At 41.0% G+C, this 18,636-nt stretch overlaps 2 protein-coding genes across 2 annotated transcripts in view; one reads left to right on the top strand and one right to left on the bottom strand.

Moving 5' to 3' along the window:
- Window positions 1-1,516: 1,516 nt before the first annotated feature.
- stn1 (STN1 subunit of CST complex) lies at window positions 1,517-9,219 on the bottom strand. The gene is made up of 10 exons (XM_049569878.1): window positions 9,086-9,219; window positions 8,691-8,909; window positions 6,998-7,093; window positions 6,826-6,903; window positions 6,072-6,245; window positions 5,663-5,774; window positions 3,033-3,183; window positions 2,569-2,691; window positions 2,397-2,469; window positions 1,517-2,002 (listed from the first exon to the last, which is right to left on the bottom strand). Exons 2-10 carry the CDS (start codon window positions 8,821-8,823, stop codon window positions 1,845-1,847), a joined length of 1,098 nt encoding a protein of 365 aa, XP_049425835.1. The 5' UTR covers window positions 8,824-8,909; window positions 9,086-9,219; the 3' UTR covers window positions 1,517-1,844.
- A 197-nt stretch (window positions 9,220-9,416) lies between these two features.
- Window positions 9,417-18,636, top strand: part of slkb (STE20-like kinase b) — a 27,338-nt gene continuing 18,118 nt past the window's right edge. The window contains exons 1-5 of the mRNA XM_049569866.1: window positions 9,417-10,179; window positions 12,678-12,842; window positions 16,060-16,108; window positions 16,364-16,513; window positions 18,505-18,577. Coding sequence (XP_049425823.1) covers window positions 10,030-10,179; window positions 12,678-12,842; window positions 16,060-16,108; window positions 16,364-16,513; window positions 18,505-18,577 — 587 coding nt within the window. The 5' untranslated portion in view covers window positions 9,417-10,029. The remainder of the gene's footprint in view (window positions 10,180-12,677; window positions 12,843-16,059; window positions 16,109-16,363; window positions 16,514-18,504; window positions 18,578-18,636) is intronic.

The raw sequence follows: 18,636 nt of genomic DNA, 5'->3' as shown, positions 1-18,636 counted from the left end.
TTGCGGAAAATAAGCTCCGTAGCAAACATATGATTCTTGCATGTTTTGTTCAGCAAGATAATATTCACAAATGAAAACCACTTTTATGATTATCGCGGCCTAAATACAATAACCAGAAGTAAACAGCTAACGTTAGCCTATAAGCCAACTACACTATTGTCGCATGATCTCATGTCACCACCTTAATAAGACTGTATAGCCGTGTTCAGCCCAGCGCAGTGTGGCAGTCTCATTTTGCTACTTGTTAAGACACATATAAGCTTTAAAGTTCACAAGTGAGGGATTTACTGACGTATTTTATGTCGTAGAGAACAAAACGTGAAAGTCTCTTAACCACTGACCTTATTTTAGGCATCTATCCAAAAATCCCATTGACTTTGAGACAAGGTAACCGTGAGCGGTAAAATGCTAACTCATTTATGGGTTTTAGGACTCATTCCTGGGGCACTCTATTGAATCAGACTCAATGTGAGACTTCTGCCAGTCAAGGGCAATGGTGCATTCATGTGCTCCTTAGATGGTTGTTCTTTCAACTTCAGTGTGTGTTAATGATCTTAAAATTGTAATGCGGAAACAACACAGACACTGCAAAGATGTGTTGTATGTTATTGCACAGAAGACTTAAAGAAACAGATCAGGTTAGCCATAAAATATGATCAGAAACTTATTTTTCTGATTGTTCCTATATCACTTGAATGCAGCACGTTTGCAGAGGTAACTGGGATGTCTGCCACTTGGCCCTCAAAGAATGACTGATTACTTGTCATCTTGGTGAGCCTACATAGCCTACCTACATACAAATGTGTTGCTTAATCAGTGCATTAAAATGAAAATCATATTTTTATTAATGTGAACTTAAACATAAACTGGACGGGCAGCACGGGCTGTAGAAAGTGTGTGTACTATAACAGTGTGTCATGCAGAAACTGACACCATATTTGCAAAAGGGCAATTACAATGTGCTTGTAACAGCTGATTTAATGATGGTAACAGAGATGGCAATGATGATATTATTTACCTATTTTTTCCCCCCACATTTGTCTTTTTCTGGTCTAGCCAGTCGAGTAGGGGGTGGATCAGTTTGATCAAGATAAAGTGGACATTGTTTAGGGTGGACAAGGGGACAGGAGGGATATGTTTGTGTACTGCTGCTTGTGGACTTCCATCCATCCATTTTCATCTGCTTATCCAGGGCTGGGTTACGGGGGCAGCAGGCCAAGTAAAGCACCCCAGACGTCCCTCTCCCCAGCAACGCTTTCCAGCTCCTCCTGGGGGACCCAAAGGCACTCTCAGGCCAGATGAGGCATGTAATCCCTCCAGTGTGCTCTGGAGCTGCCCTGGGGCCTCCTACCAGTGGGACATGCTGGGATCACCTCTAACAGGAGGCATCCTGATCAGATGCCTGAATCACCTCAACTGACCCCTTTCAACGTGAAGGAGCCTCCAGCCATAACTATAATCAATAACTAAACCATAACTAATCCAGCCATACACGAGCTTTATCTTTGTTGCATGGTTTGCCATTTATTTCTTATTTATTTAAACATATTTCAAACATATATACAACAGTGGAGTGCACAGTGGTCCTCAAAGCTTCCCTGATGCCCATCTTTGGCATGACTTAATTTTAGTTAAGGCATACATTTATAATAAACTTAAAATTTAACCTTAGAACACAAACTATTCTTGGTAAGTGCCACACTTGACTATAGTCATGATGAAAAAAAGGGATACAATTGGCATGATTTACTTCAAAATATCCAACGCTCACATTTTGGAGCAATAAGCCGTATTACATATAGTATATACACTAACACCGGGCTTCTGACCCCACTGTGCTCCAGTTAAAACACAGTGTAGTGATTGTCGCTGGTGCTGACGATGTCACTGTTGCACTCCAGTGATTTGAGGACCAGCTCCAGTGCCACTTTGCTCACGTTGAGGCTGTAGCGCTGCCTGACTGCAGACAGGATGTGCAGGATGTGGCAACCCTTCTCCGCATCTACAGGCACACAGGAAGAAGCAACTGTCAGCACACAGGTATGTATGTGACCGTTGAGACCACAGTTATATGGAGACTTTGGAGTATCGAGTAAAAAGTGGAACTAATATAGTTTAGCTCTTCTTATTTGGCATTTTTACTGGATTTCTCTTTACAAACAACAAGCAGTAACACAAAAAGGCATCCGCTCCCCTAAATGAAGGGCTGATTAGCGAGTGACAGTCAGTAGGTGTGACTGCTGTACTAATCTAATATTTGACAAGCAGGTGAAAAAAGCTTTAATTCTTGACGTCTTCCACGAGGGAGATTGTCACGGAGTCAAATTAAAACTACAGTAGGTCAACATTAATCAGTTTGATACTTAATTGAGAGCCAAAAAGTTAAGTGCACTTACACTTCTCTCTCTTCGAGTCCTCCCTGATAATGTCTTTGACGGCTATGAGCAGATCTTTATCGTGCGCAGTCACCTGGTGAGGGACGACAGCATCAAACAGACACAGGTCCATAATGAATCCTCGCTACTGAAGTGGGAGGAACTGATTTAAGACTTGTCTGCTTTTTCTTACATGATAGACTTCATCCTGGGATTTAACCTTGCGGTACACGACACCCTCATCTTGTAAAATTTGCAGGGCCTCCTTCAGAAGCTGGCGAAGCTGCTGGCATGCAGATGGACCCGCCACGGGCTCCTTGACAGCAACAGAGAAACATGATAATGCAAGACCACTGAAATGAAGTTATAAACATATCGAAACACCTTACAGTCAATATATGAATAAGCATTTCTCAGCGTAACGACATCTTTTCTAGTTCTGTGGGAATAAGGAAATCCAAAACGTCAAATGAAAGAATACAAATAAGCCGCTACGCTAAGAATCAAATCGTGGCTGCTCTTCTTTATACCATTCGTCATTCTCACTTAAGAAGGACACATCAAAAACAGCCAGACGTTTCAATTCGTTTCATCCCACTACCACACTTCTTCAAAAAGAAACAGTTCCCATATCATTATTATTATTCCGGCGTGTACCTGGTCGGCTGCAGCTGTTTGAGGCTGGCTGGAGATCAGAGGCTGCAGGAGGTCCTGAACATCATAGGGTCTGAACCTGGCCACCGACTTCTGCTTAAAGAACTCCTTGATGATATTCGTTGCCTTGGAGAGGGAACTGATGGCTGACTCACTGAACAACAGACAGAGAATATGGCCTTAATACAATTGATACTAATGCTTTTATGTTTAGAATTGATCATCACTGAGTCAGGTTCAACTGTGATAGCTTGTTTCTATCATTTTACAATTGTTTTATTGTTTATTTGTTGTTGTCTTTTGGTCTATGATACTTTACAGCAATGTTAAGTGTAAATAGCTTTAAAAAAAAAAAGACATTTTTTTGCTTTAACTTATCATTATGAAGTAAATGTTGATTGCACAAAAGAATGGTTATAGAGTAAAACAGCAGGGTGTTTAGATTGGTCCCCTGTAAGCTTCACTTTTGCAATTCTGTCTGCAAATGAGTACGATCTCCCTGGAAAATGAAAGCTCGATTTATGGCACAAAGGAAGTGTGTCAACCATTGTGCGACCAAAATAGGAAGAGGATAGTGCTTTTGTTTTCCCCTGTAGCTATCCCCTGTTACCAAAGAGTATTTGCAGTCACTATCCCCAACAAGGCAAATGGCTGCTGGTGGAATAACAGAACTAACTGTTTAAAACAAAATGCAGTGTGTCCCGTGTTGTTGGAAGATTCTGGGCTCTGAGGAAAACAGAAAGCAAACTGGTTGTCTTTGCAACAGTGGCATAAATCAACAACTGATTCAACCAAAAAATTGTAGTCATGATAGCTGATTTTTTTTTTTTTTTTTTGCTGGAAAGGACAAGAATTTTGTTTTGTTTTGCTCAAAGCAGTCAGTAGCAAAGGACAGATCTGTTCTGCCACCATGGTAGCTGTGGTAGCGGCTGCTAACAGCACTTAACTTTCCACCGTTTTCCCCCAATTGCAGAACAATGTTGCATTTGTAAGTCTTCTGATAACAAATGTTGTTGTCTTCATGCACATGCTTGTATTGTTTCATCCTTCCTATGTGTTCGTAAGTGTGTGACCTTTGCATTCCCCTTCTGTAAACATCAAGAGATTTACATTCAGTATACTCTCGCCTTCAAAGACAGTCCATTGACTGTCTGACAGACACAGCCGATGACCTAACATGTTATATACTAGATTGCAACAGGTATGCTCCTCTGATGTAATCAAGAAAACGTGATTAAATCAGGAAAGCCCAAGAAAGCTACGACTGATTTCTCATCATCTTGTCATCACAAACTCTGAGTTCTGAGCTCTGAGCCTGAGGTTGCCATGACACTCCCGTTGCCAGTTTTGTGGGCATTCCTCTGTTGCTGTCTTTCCTGGATGTAGCTAGGTAGCTGTGACGGCATCCGGTGTGCAGTCGGAGCATCAACTGACGTGTAAATTATGTGATGCGACATGACACAGCATGTAACTTTTTTACGCTGTACACAGTGTATGAGAGCTGTATGTAGACATGAACATACATAAATCTTCATAGACTTTCACTGTTTCTGTGAACAACGCAGATGGGCATTAATAGATAAAACCTGCCAAGAATTCTATTTTCATTGGTTTCTAGTGGCTCAGCGTTGCCAGATGTACAATAATTATCGAATTTGTACGATCATTGTGCCCTTCGTACATTGTAGGAGCCAGAATATGTATTTAACATTTGTTTTTTATGCTATGTCTAGGCTGCACTGCTAATTGTAATTGGCACAGGGTTGTGGTTTCACATTATTTTACCTGTTCATTCTCTGGCGTGGCAGCTCTTAGACAAAGAGGCTGAGTTTTTGACTCCGATATTTTCTGTTGGCCGTAATCACATCACATAATATTTCGTTTCATCTGGTTTTGCTTTAGTTATCTCAGTTGTTTGTTTAATAAACCATCTTAAAACGCATCTCTGGACTTCCATATGGATTTCTTTGAACGAGTCACAGTTGACAGCCTGCTCAGCCTCTTTGTGCCTTTTTTCATTGATAGTAGTCATGCCATGACGTCTGTGTTTACGTATCGTAACCTCTTTCAAATCACACTTGGTGTGGGAAAAAAAATGTTTATGCTTGGCTGAGATGGAAAAGATGATGTACTGATAAAAACAAAATGTGGCAAAGGGCAATGGAAACAGCAAATAAATCATGAACTACATGAAGCATGTGCATTTATAGTCAAGTGAAGCTTACACTATGGAGAATAAAAATCGCCGCAGATGAAGATATCAGATATGTATGGAGTCCAAAGGTGACTATAACCGTCCTCACATTAATATATGAAACAAACATAAATGCCTTATTTCCATCATGTTTTCCACCACGTGAGCTTTGACTGTTGCTCTTTTAATTATGTTACATTCATGTCCCCTTCCTCTGCAATTATTTAATGGCACCCAACTGAAGCATTAGTGCCACCAATTGTTTATCTTGTTAAACCAACTACTAATTTTCTCATAACTGATAGATAGAAACACGTTTATCAGCATTTTCTTTTGCTACCTTTCTGGAAATTCGGTTAAAGCTATAATGAACTGAATGAAACCTGACTGTAGTGTGGTTATCTATTGTGATTGTAATTCAATGGATGGATGTTTGTACCCCGTTGCAGTAGGTTGCAGCTGGAATGGTTTGTCATAGCACTGTCGGTAGAGCTGAGGAACCTCCATCATCCACGCTATCTGGACCGCCATCACTGGGTCGTTCACTTTATCTGGGAACACACATGGACACAGATACACACATGATGAATGGGCAGACGATATAGATGACACGTGTACTCTCAAATAAAGACTGCAGTGTGTGTGATTGTGTATGTGTGTGAAAGAGACACAAGTAGGCCACTATAAAACAGGACTGCAGTGCTGCGATAAAGAATGTCCTTGCTAGGCTAGAGTGCGTGGAGAGGGACTGTGTGAGCTGATGCATGTTTGAGGACGTGTAGCTTCTAATAAACATTTGTTGTTTTATTCCAGTGAATGAAGAGTTTTGATATTTGCTAAACACATACAGTAGGTAGAGGCCATGATTTCTCTCTGTTGTCTCGACGTCTTCACCGGTCCTCTGACTCGGAGCAGCTCCCCGATCTCTAGACGGCAGCGGCTCTGCTGGGCCTCTCTCAGCTTCTTCAGTTCAGCAACTGGGTTGAAGCCTCCCTGAGCCCCATCACCGTGTCTTTCCTCTGCTGATGATGACAAATTGATATAGAATAACACACAATGATTTGTGGAAATACATTATTCTAGCAGCTTCACTGGAGACCAGACAAACAACTGAATGTCCCACCTCCTCCATCATTCCATCCCACAATTAAAGGAGGGTTTGTCCGCAAAGGCGCAAAGCAATCCAAGGCCTGTACAGTAAAATCAGCAGCTAGAAAGTGAAGGTTTGCCCAGTTGAAGTGGGCTACAGAGGATTCATAGGCAAGTCCAGGCTGCTATTGAATGCAATTGTGGTTGTTTAGAAGGAAACTTGAAAGGGTTCCTTATAAACAAAACCTATACAGTAATACAAATACATCCGGTGATCTGATCTCCGGTCTGTTATTTACATTACAATTTCAGCTAGGAGGATGACACAAGGCTCATATAAGTTATTTGGTCAGAATGGTCAAGACAGAGACAGAAGTTGCTGGTATCAGTTTATTAATCATTTTCTTTTGGGAGTCAGGGTGTAGTGATTCGCTAAGTGCTTCCTCTGGTGACTAATACAGAGCAAAACTTACAACCATGATAACACATAGATTCATTCAAATGCAAACTCACATGTAGAAGGATCCCCTTCCTCTTTCAACAGGTCATTTTTCCAGCATAGGCAGTTTATTACACCAGTGCCATCATCCACTGTGCACAGAAGGACAGATATGTCATACAATACATATTGTACTGTATTTGCTCATGATTTTATTACTGAAATATCAACACACAGCAAAATTACCTCCATAACAGAAGAAGTCGTCTCTTTCTCTCTTGTAAACCACCGTGCCAAGTACATCCACTTTATAGATTGGATGTGAGTTGTAGAAGTAAATACCTGAGAGACATGGGATACAGAACAAAATAATAATCTCTAGGGAAGCATGATATTGAATTTTTGGCCGATATGGCTGATATGCAACAACTAATTTGACCTATACCGTTATTGATATATCCACTTTTTTACCCTTCGTTATTTTAGTGATCATCAAGTCTCTTCTGTAGTGACATTAACATCATATTTTGCATGTAAACTCTCATCCTGACAGCCCACCAGCAGATGCAGACACAAAATACAATACTTTTCAATGTATGTAATATTCATTCATTGTGCAAAAAAAAAGAAAAAGCATCTCGGACGATACCAATGACATGCTGATATTATCGTCGTGCATCCCTAGCTATCTCAAAACATAAGTTATTATTATATTACCAGTCACTGAGTCAAAAAAACTGAGTCACTTATTAACCATATAAAGATCTTCAAATGCTAAGTTAAACCTAATCCATCGACAGGGTGTCTACAGGTATCAGACAATGAAATTGATTATTTTTTTAAGATCCTTTCAAGTTTTTTTTGTTTTTTTTTTCACAAAGTTAAGACTGATTTTTTGGGGGGAAAAACATCCTTTTCTTATTCAAGCACTGCAGGTAGGTATAAAGGTAAGTAGTATATAAGTGGTCCCATGCAGAGGTAGGCTTTATGCAGGAATATGGTTATTAGAGTGAGTTACTGTAGGTTAATCTACATTTGAGGAGCAGGCGCGTGCAAGTGTAAAGTATGTTCAGTGGTAAGTTTAAAGATTTGTAACGTGAAATACAGCCTGTAACTCAAAAGAGCCTGACTTATTTTGACAAAAATAAAGATAGACAAATGAAATTAGATACACTGTTTGAGGCAATCAAGACCTTGAAAATTCAAATTTAAGACAATTTTATGACTTTTGAGGCGAGACATTTTTAAAGTTGGATTAAAGACATTTTATGACTTTTTAACAGGCTGTTTACAGATGTCAAACACTAAAATCTTTAGCTTTTTAAGACCTTTTCAAGATAATTTTCAAACAAATTTAAGTCAGATTCTTGAACAAACTGTTGACTTTACGCACTGCAGGTGAGTGAAAGGTAAGAAATAGGCCTATATATGTGATCCCGTGCATAGGTGGGTTTAATGTAGGAATATGCTTGTTAGAGTGAGTTAGGTTAAGTAAGGTTAACGTTACATTTTACGAACAGATAAGTCCAAGTATAAAGTACTGGGTAAAGTCAAAGTGTTAGGATTAAAGATTTGCAACATCAAAAATGTGGACTTTCACGTGGGAGAGCTTGACTCATTTTGAGAAAAAGAAATTGAAAGATGGAGAAATTAAAAAAGATCGCATGTTTGTGGCAATTAATTGTCACACGTTCACGTTTAAGACTGTTTAATGACTTCCAAGGCATTATATTTCTTGTAATGTAAGATATTTTAAGACTTTTTAAGGATCTGCAGACACCCTGCCCTGTCAAAGTGGTGATAAGTCACATAATGATGCCATTGATGTAAAAAAGTAAATGAAGCCGATTCAAATAGAGAGATCAAGGATACAGTGAGTAAATTAAACAACTTTTATTGTGTTTTTGTTTGTGTCTGTGTGTTGTACAGGTGTTATTACCTGGCACCTGTGTGGACTCTGTCATCTGCAGGATGTCTCTGACATACAGCCTGGCGAAGGCAGAGAAGATCGGGTCCAGTCCCCACAACATGGACGGAGGTTCATCCGCTGGATCCATCGCAGCTGCCTGCATTTCATCATGAGGGCAAACGCGAATTAACGGTCCCTCTTTTAGTGAAGCGACGAGGAAAGTTAGCTAGCTAACCACAGTGGAGTGTCCTGAGAGGAAAAGAGGAAGCTAAACAGTGGTCACGTGACACAATTTTAACTAAATATATTTATAAATATATATACGGTTGTTCGGTAATATGTAATATATTCGGTTAATGAATGAATTTTAATTTCTAAACATTAAAATATAATGTTCATCAAAATAAGTTGTACTAGTATTTTACCGTCTTGCGCGTTCCTGTGCCGCAATGGTGTCTGGGACATGTAGTTTCATGGACACAAAGAAACCGGACCGTTTAGTATTTCTTGGGGCGATGGTGGCGGTTTGTCGTAGTAACACGACAATTAACAAGTAAAACACAGCAGACTGATCCTTCGTCTTGATGAAAACATGTAACTTTATCGTTGTAAATGGTTCAACGGCCGTGAAATGGTCAGTTGTGTTTGGTCTCCCGTACAGACGAGGGCAGCAGGAGACTGAAATTACCCCGCCAACTGTCAAACACGAGGAGGACGAAGAGAAAGAAGCTGTCGCGCGCACTCGTGAACGCGCACCGACACTAAATCCGCTAGATTACTAAACCCGTCTCACACCAAGGGGAAGATGACTGTTTTTTAACCGTTTTAGCAAATGCTAATGTATGGACTAACTGTTCCCGTTTCACCCTCAAGGAAACGAATGACTTCTTCTGTGGACTACAACTATTTTGGAGGACGCCTTACTCATCCTTTTTTTCTTTTGGTTTAGAAAGAGCCCCACAGGGTTGTCGGGCCAGTGGGTCGTCAGGAGTTGGAACAACGGCGAGCTTCTCTTCTTCTCTTACTACTTTGCATGAAAATAAAGTCGTGTTTTTAGCGGATATCAGATGGTAGGACACGTCTGCGTTAACCGTTAGCTATTCATTTGGGGTTAACAATGACCCGAAGAGCAAAGGCTGTTCTCTGGACTGTCCGAAGCAGTGTCAAAGGCTAGGCTAGGTTTGATCCCGACTGTTATGAAAGCTACACTGTGTTGACCAGGCGGATATTTATAACTAGCGTTAATGGGACACATACAGTATGGTACTCCAAGAACTTATGCTAAAGTAAACTCTTCAAAGAAGCTGCTTCAGTGGTTTAAAGTTTAATTCCTTTGTCAACTTTCCAAGTGAATGACCCAGGACTCAGTATGTCATTTTTTAATTTCCGTAAGATATTTAAATTGGGAGCAGAGAAGAAGAAGAAACAGTATGAGCACGTGCGCAGGGATGAAAATCCAGAGGAAGTATGGGAGATAATCGGTGAACTGGGAGATGGAGCCTTTGGAAAAGTGTTCAAGGTAGGTGATGTCTCCTGCACAGCTGCTCTTTGTGGCAGTAACCCTAGCCTTTCCTTTATTTGATTGATGTAAATCATATGGTGCTAAACTCAAGTCTTGTGACCTGTCTGCACCCAACAGTCTCTTTCTGAATCCTGACCCAAAGTACCAGCAGTGTCACCCCAGTCTTGTATTGCTGTGACCCGCCCATCTTCAAACCAGTAACTACACCAGCACCACAGCAGAGGTGGTGTCAAATATAACTGCTGAGGTCCCTCTACATTTATCCAACATATGCCCTGTTGTGTTACCCCTTTCCCCATGAAGTTTGTTTACATGTGACAGACATGCAATGGTCAAAACATCCCCTCCTTACTTCTTCACTAACTGGTGTCACTGGCAAGTCAAGTTGAGAATTAAACATTGTCTTTGTCATATACATACAGAAATAAACAATGACTGGACCAGTCAGAAATGTGATATTTTCAGGGCAGTAGCACTTTTATGGTGATGTTTTTATCCTTTCTGTATGAAAAGAAATAAACAACATAAATATCTGAATTTCAACAGCCATTTATACTTGATATTAAAATTTAAACACCACTGAATTCATTGCAATTAAATATTTTACTTTGAACAGCATGCATCTGAATGTATATGTTCTGAATTTACCTCTTTGAAACTGAAATATGAAATTTCCTAAGTTTCAGTTTCAAAAGCTGAATTTCATCATTTAAGTTTCATGATTTCAAAAAATTAGATTCAGATTGCTCAAATTCAGAAAAGAAGGGCAAGAAGAATAAAACTTGTAGAAAAAACTCCCGCACACTGTTGAACTTACAAAAATGATTTTACTGTTATATAATTTCTATAAAATCCTTATTTTCCTCCAAGTTTTATTCAAATTCAGATCTAAAAATTCAAGATGAAAATTTTCAAATAAAACAGTAGTCAAATTTAGTTGGTCATAAAATTCAGGCTCGATTGCCTATTTTGTCTTGGGTAGCCAGGATGTTTGCTACTTGAATTTTTTTCAGCTTGAATTGTTAGGTCTGAATGTAACCAATCAAATTTGTGCAGCCTGAATCAATTTTTTTATTGTGCAACTGGAATCAGATTCAGATCTGAATTTGTCACCATTGAAAACAATCTATTAGAATTCAGCCTTTGAAATTGCCAGTGAAGAAATGTCATATTTGAGAGGTAAATCAGAACAAAAAATTTCAGATACATGGGTTCAAAGTAAAGTATTTAAATGCTATGTATGCAATAGTGTTTATATTTCACAATGCAGTACTCAGTGGCTGTCAAAACTTATATAATTGTGTCTTATTTGCTCCCATATCTGCTCTTCAGCTGTTTTTGTAGAAGCTCCAACAAGCCAGCCAAAAAAATTGCCCTTTACATTTTCGGAAAGCTGACCCAATGTCAAAACACCTCCCTTGTCATCGTTTTAATGGTGCCATTGTTTGGCATGACCCTAATGCATTGCTGGAGCCAGAAGCTTCATTTGCATGAGTGACAGTAAATTTTATCACACAGGAGGGCCCAACCAAATCTAATACCAGGAAGTCTGTGGCTAATGAACGCAGCCTACGTGCTCTGTTTTTGTTCTTTATTGCCAAATTCTATTTTTGGAGACTCTGAAATAGTTGGACTTACCCAAGATTTTGAGCCAGTGTTACTTTGTATTATACTTGAACTAAGCCTGATCTTCTTGCACAATGATGTAGTCACAGGTTGCCAGTTTCCCAGCGTTCCAACAGCAAGGCTCACGTGAAGTGGGCCTACAGCTCAGGAAAGGAAAAGTACCAAAACAGATCCCTATTATTGTAATTTCATGGAAGCAGTTCATGTTTGTCCCACTGGCAGTGAAATCAAATTCCAGAGTCAAGCTGAAGATCTACAAATAGTAAATTGCAGTGTTATGTATGTCTGGGCTGTGGGCCATACCAGTTGTTATGCCCCAGTGCACCGGTGCATCACTGTGATAGTAGCTACTTTATTGATTCCTAGTGAAATACAAGCTGTCTGCCTCAGTGCTGATGAGTAAATTATGTGAGTTTATGTTTTTCTAAATGACGTGTATGGCTGACCGCGGAACACAGGCAGGTCACCAGGAAGTGGCTGCATCCCATATCGCAGCGGCGACTTCATTGAGCACATCCTGCCTGCAGAGGAGCCAAAACAAACAGGAGAAATTTCCACTTTAGCAAGACATGTCTCGTGTTTTGCTAACTTATTCAGACACACAACAAGGCGGACAGTGTTTGTGTTGTTTTTAAATCCTCTTGATTTCTGTACGAGGTGGTTGCTGCAGGTCTGAGGTCAAGACAACTTCAGCATAAACCAAGTTTGACCTTCTCTGAGTCTATATGATTACATGTTTTGATCTGGAACAGTAAAATAAGAACAAACACAAATTTTCTGAGCTATATTAGAACACAAGACAACGAGACTCAAGACTGTGACCACACTAACTGCATGACTCCTCTGGCTATAACATTCTCATCCTACAGGCTCAGAACAAACAGACGGGAATCCTCGCTGCAGCCAAAGTTATTGACACAAAGACAGAGGAGGAGTTGGAGGACTACATGGTGGAGATTGACATCCTGGCCTCCTGCGACCACCAAAACATTGTCAAACTGCTCGACGCTTTCTATTATGAGGGCAAACTCTGGGTGAGTAGAAGGAAGAGCTCTCCGGAGAGACGTGTCATCACTGTTTCCTCTGTATTATCACCCAAGGAGAGGAACACAGGGACCTAATGCAGCAGTTTCATTAAGCAAAGCTTCCTTCTGAAACACAAACTAGACCAATCTTATTATTATAATGGAGTATCCAATAAAAGCTTTCAGTGGTGCAGCTTGCACAGCCCAAAACATGGACAAAACCTAGAGCGAATGTTGTGGTAAAAATAAATCACCGTAAATTTGATCTGTTAAGTCACAGAAGAAATAACCTGTGCTCCAGTTGTTATGCTAATGGCAACATGGACTCAGAGTAGGTCCCTCACAGTTGTATCTGTGCCTTCAACATGCATCACTGAACTATTATTGCAGGGCTTTTGCAGTATTGTACAAGTTCACTTCCTATTGTAGTATTCTTATCAAAATATGAGGCCAAAGTTCACAGCAGCAGCAGAAACAAGCAGCTTTTAGAGCTGTTAATCATCGTACCAGTTTATAATCCATCTGGTTTTTGAGATGAGCCTGCTTTTAAATACCTCTGTTGCAGCCACTTGTTTCAAAGGCAAGCATGTATATTTGGTAATCTGTTATCTTTGAAAACTCCCACACATTGGTCTGTTCTTTGCAACACAAAGCAGAGTTTTAGGTGTCACACCACTGGAGCATCGTCAGGGAATATTAATTAGTAGTTTAATATAGTGCCTCAGTGGCTTTTACTTTGGCCATGGAGCAAACCTGTGTCAATAGATATGGATTATACCCAAAGACTAAATGCAAGGGAAGTATTCATGACAGATGAACAATTAGTAAGAGGAACTCAGTGACTGAGATGGATCACAGGTTGGTCCAACCCAGTAATTTGGGTATTTTCTCTTCCCTGTCACAAACACCGACTGAAATTGCGTACCAAACACACTAAGCAATTAAAACACGCACCATTGTGTGGACAGTGTCTAAAGCATCTAAAACCACAGGTCATTATAAACTCTCATGATTACCTGAGTATTTAATTTCAGTGCATTTTATTGAGCTCTCAGCCCTTTTCCTCCCCATTGTCCTCTGAACAATGGCCGCAGCCTGATTGAGGTTGTCTGTTGATTTTTATCTCGGCCTGTGTGGCACCTGTTTGTGCAAAGAGGAGAAAGTGTCCAGGACATTTCCTTCTGCGGATGAAAGACTTCATTCCACACAACCCCAGGAGGTTTAGGAGGCGACTTACCTTATAATTGCGTCCTAAATTGTGTCACCCATTTGATCTTTGTGTCCCTTTTTGCTGTTACGCTATAATTTCTGTTGCACAGCAACAGTGTCTCGGCTCCAGACTGAGGTGCTGCTAATATATTCATCCTTTTAGGCCTCAAAACATGAGGGTGAGATCATATGCAGTCTCACATCCTTCCTCTGTGTGCCACATGAATGGATTAGAAAATATGTGGGTGCACACTTATGCATGTGTTTTTGTGTGTCAAATAAACAAGTGGGAGAGGAAGCCACAGCCCTGGCCCATGGTTCCTCTCTGCCTGCTGCCACTCTGAAAAACCTCTGTGGGGGCCATTGTACGGCGGCAGAGCCATTAAAACAACAGCACGCCTACAGAGAAACACTAGAATGGTGTGCGTGTTGAATAGCCAAGACTGTTCTGAGACTCCAGGCATTGTATGTCTTGTAAGGGCTTTGTTGTTGTAAGTAGAACAGTCTTGAAAAGCCCAACTGAATAATGGAATGCCATTGAACTTTGGTGAAGAGTTAGCGTTAGTCTGCATTCATACCAAATCAGGTGTTGCGGTGAAAACATGAGTCCTCCCATTCATCCGGATGTCGGCAGTGCACCCAGGCTGTGGCAGCGGGGCCGCTGGGGATGCCAAAAAAGCAAAATGCTGTGGCTTGCGTCGAAAAGTTGAAACAGATCATCTTTCGGAGAGACACAACTCCATGTCAGGCTGCAGTGGCTAGTTATATTACCGATAATCAGACAATCCCTTTCTACCATTAAATATTATAGTGAGTAAATGCACTAACAGCTTGTGTGTACTATGTCACAAAGATCACTCACTTGTCTGTGTTTGCGTGCATGTTTGTCTTCTGTGGCAGTAAAGATACTACAGTAATGATGATTGAAAGGAATTCTACAGCTCTTTTAAGCCAACATAAACAAACATACAGGAGACAAATACCGAGATGAGGAGATTTGCCTTCTCTCCACCCTCCACTTCCCCAGAAATGGGCCATTTAAGTTACACTCCCACAACACTACACAACCCTGCGGCTAATCGCTGCGACATCTGATTTTGTGAGGATATAGTCTTAAGGTTTTTTTTTAGGAAATAGGCTCGTAGAAGATTTTGTCACTTGCCCTTTTGAATGCAGGCTGACCCTGTAACCAAGTTAGAGCCCCACCCAATGTATCAACCACAATTAGTTTCTCAATGGGTTGCAAAATTTCACAATTGCGGCTTTACTTCTTCTTCCTGTATGTGTGACTTTTGGCCAAAGGTTCCCCAAACTTCAGTTTGGAGGAGTAAAGCAGCATGCTGTGAGGCAAGCCTCGTGTCTAAGCTTACAAAAGACGCTCTGCTCCAGATGCTCTGCCTTACCTTCTGCCATGATCATACTCTCCCCTGCCTGAAGTGCTGTGTCCATAGAAACTTTAATCCTATTTACAGAATAAGGCCGAGGTCTGGCAATATAGCTAGCGAGCTACCGAGCAGCTGTGTGAAACCTTTTCCACAATGTGGCCCCAACTGGGCCAATCCTCTTACGTCAACCACCATACTGAAAGCTCCTAAATGCCTTTAAGGGCTCAGGGTGTTTCATTCACGAAGGCTGGGTGGAGGTTCATTCTCAAATTGTTTTAGGCAAGTGAGTAGTTAGGGTTTGTGATAATAATGATGATGTCTTTGAGTTTTGTTTGTATACTATGCATGTTCCACAGACCAAATACACAGAGGCAAGCATGTCTCTCTGAACTTGAGAACCTTCCAGACCTTCACTATAGATTTGACAGGTCACTGAGTTCAACCAGAGCATTGTTGCCTCATGAATGGCCTGCACTCACCTCTATGTTAAATATTTGTTGCATAGGTCCCTGCTACTCTCTAAATAATGAGTGCGTAATAAAGACTATTTGATGCCACTGTTTTAAATCAACAGATACCTGTGTTGCGAGCACTGAAAAACACACTGTGTTCTTTTTCCCCCTTGTCTGCAGATCCTCATCGAGTTCTGCGCGGGAGGGGCTGTGGATGCTGTCATGCTCGGTGAGTCAGCATTTCCACTTTGCATACAGGTTGTAACGTCCAACAGGAAACTGTTCACAAAGCAGCACTGTGCAGCAAAGTGAAAGATGGCCATTTTACGGCATCAACATACCTCTGTAGGCCACCTGCATGTTACATTCTTCATTCATCAATACAATGACTGCAGCTCAGCTCATATTACCATCTGTGATTAGGTTGCATTAGTGTACTCCACGGTCAGGAATTCTGATCATGTGTTTGTGTGATCCCTGGTAGAACTGGAGAGACCCCTGACAGAGCCCCAGATCCGGGTGGTGTGTAAGCAGACTCTGCAGGCCCTCGTCTACCTCCACGACAACAAAATCATCCACAGAGACCTGAAGGCTGGCAACATCCTCCTCACGCTGGACGGAGATGTCAAGCTGGGTAAGGACAAAGTTAAATTCAGCTGTTAAAGGTATACTATTGTGTTTTGTCGCAGCTCTCTTTCGGATACCTGCTGCTTGTGCTATATTTCCATCAGATCTGGCGAGGTTGTGCTGCTAGTTGGGTGGTCCCTGGTTCTCTGCTTGCCATTTTTTATGACCTGTCTCATAATCTCTCTGTCTGAACAATCCACCAAAATCTATTTCTGAAAACTTCTGAGGCCAGAAAATATGCAGTGCCACTGCTGAATCTTGTTTCATTTTCGAACCACATCGCCTAGTTTGAGAGTTCCAAGTTTCATGAGCCAGACACATCACGCTGGACAGACTTATTTGCATTAAGTTGAGTTATGCAAATACAGACCAGCAAATGTACCAAAACACATCCTCCAAACACGCTACAACACCCATCATGCACTGCGTGACTTCGTTTTCTGCTCTCACTGGGAAAAGAATACAAAGCCCTTTGTCACTGGATCTGGTGGAAATGCATCGTTACGGTCAGGGAACTGGTTGCTACCTTCTCATGACATCCTGATCTCACCTGCACACTGTGTCCAGGAACATCCTTAACACAGCGAAATAAGAAGAAAATACAGACAGAGGGCAGAGTCTCTGCAGATGAAGACACTGCCACGCTCTTTTCGTGGGTCATAATTGATGATTGCAGGGGTTTACTCTTGTATGAGTCAGTACATAGTATTTTATGAAGTGCACAGTTTTTCCAGACAGGGTAGCTACCAACACTGTCTCCTTTAAAACGCAGACTTTATGTGATTGTGAAACTGTAATCTGTGTAATACATACAGGATACAGGAGAGAGCTAAGAGCTACAGTAGGGTGAATTGTCTCGCTGCATAAGTACATTTTTCCTGGTTCGGTAATGTTCTTTTTTTTTTTACTTTTCTAGGGGAAAAACCATAAATGAGTTCACAGTCTAGCAATGTAGGCTCTGTGCCTTTGGCCATAGCCTCCATGTATTTATCTCATGTTTTCTCATGATATAACTGCTGGAAATGGCATAGGAATGCTCTGCGCAACGATACCATCCATTTATAGCTGCTTTCACACATGCAGGTCAAATACATCATTAGGTTCAGTTATCAAAGGAGGGTGTTGGGTTTCGTCATTCACACACCGGTTGCTCTAACAGAAAGAGTGTGTCAAGCTGCGGTATCATGTGGTGTCATATAGAGAACAACTTCACTACCTTGTAAAGGTCACATGATCCTTCTCATGGCATTATGCTCTATGGAAGTAAGATTTCCAGAATGATCAAGTTTTGTGTGTGGAATTTAAGTACCATGTTTATGGTACACTCTGGGACTTAGTGCTGTTAAAAAGCATGAGATGAGGCATTATACAAATGTTTACACAGGCGAAATCGATTTCTTTTGTGACAAGTTTACTGAACTTGATGGGTGAAATCAGTGGAATGTGCCTTTGGGAACTGTAAAAGAAATTCACTGTGACTTAAACAGTACAGTCTCACTGTTTCATGGCCATTGCAGGCATTATAACACGAATTAGTGACTTTTATGCACAATAGCAATTGTTTGGATGTGCAGCTCAGTGTGTAAACAAACATGTATCCACAGCAGATGAAGTAACGTAGCTTACTTAGAGGGGTATGAGTCACCGCTGGTGGATGGAACAAGCTCAGTGAAGTAATACACAACAAGCATTTTGTCCAGTGACATAACACACACAGAGGTGCCTGTGCTGGGACGCTGATGGGCTGTTACACATGACACAAACAAGGCATGATGTAATCATGCAAATGTAGGAAGAATGTTATAACAGCATATGATTTCTTGAGCTGTGTTATTTATTGTTCATTTCATGCACTGACAAGATTAGCAATGGTGCCACTCAGAGGAACAGTTTTTCATTCTGTTCTTGTTTGGTTTGTGTGGCTACATTCGGAAAATAAATGATGACCGTGGTGTTCCTGCGGCAAATTTCTGGTTTGCCTTGTCACATGTCTTCCAGCTGACTTCGGTGTGTCTGCCAAAAACACTAAAACCCTGCAGAGGAGAGACTCTTTCATTGGAACGCCCTACTGGTGAGTGGAATAAAACAAAGCAATGTTTTCATAGACAATAAAACCCCTTTTTGGTGAAA

This window comes from Epinephelus fuscoguttatus, linkage group LG3, assembly GCF_011397635.1.
Source record: "Epinephelus fuscoguttatus linkage group LG3, E.fuscoguttatus.final_Chr_v1".
NCBI classification, from domain to species: domain Eukaryota; kingdom Metazoa; phylum Chordata; class Actinopteri; order Perciformes; family Serranidae; genus Epinephelus; species Epinephelus fuscoguttatus.
Note: the sequence above shows the minus strand (reverse complement) of the source record. Positions and strands in the feature narration are given on the sequence as shown.

What these genes read in the sequence shown, in the direction of transcription:
- stn1 (XM_049569878.1), bottom strand. Translation starts at nt 8,823, where the DNA reads ATGCAGGCAGCTGCGATGGATCCAGCGGATGAACCTCCGTCCATGTTG. An exon ending in AAACAGCTGCAGCCGACCAG is followed by an intron (nt 2,692 to 3,032) that starts GTACACGCCGGA and finishes GTTGCTGTCAAG; the next exon opens with GAGCCCGTGGCGGGTCCATC. An exon ending in GGACTCGAAGAGAGAGAAGT is followed by an intron (nt 2,003 to 2,396) that starts GTAAGTGCACTT and finishes GTGTGCCTGTAG; the next exon opens with ATGCGGAGAAGGGTTGCCAC.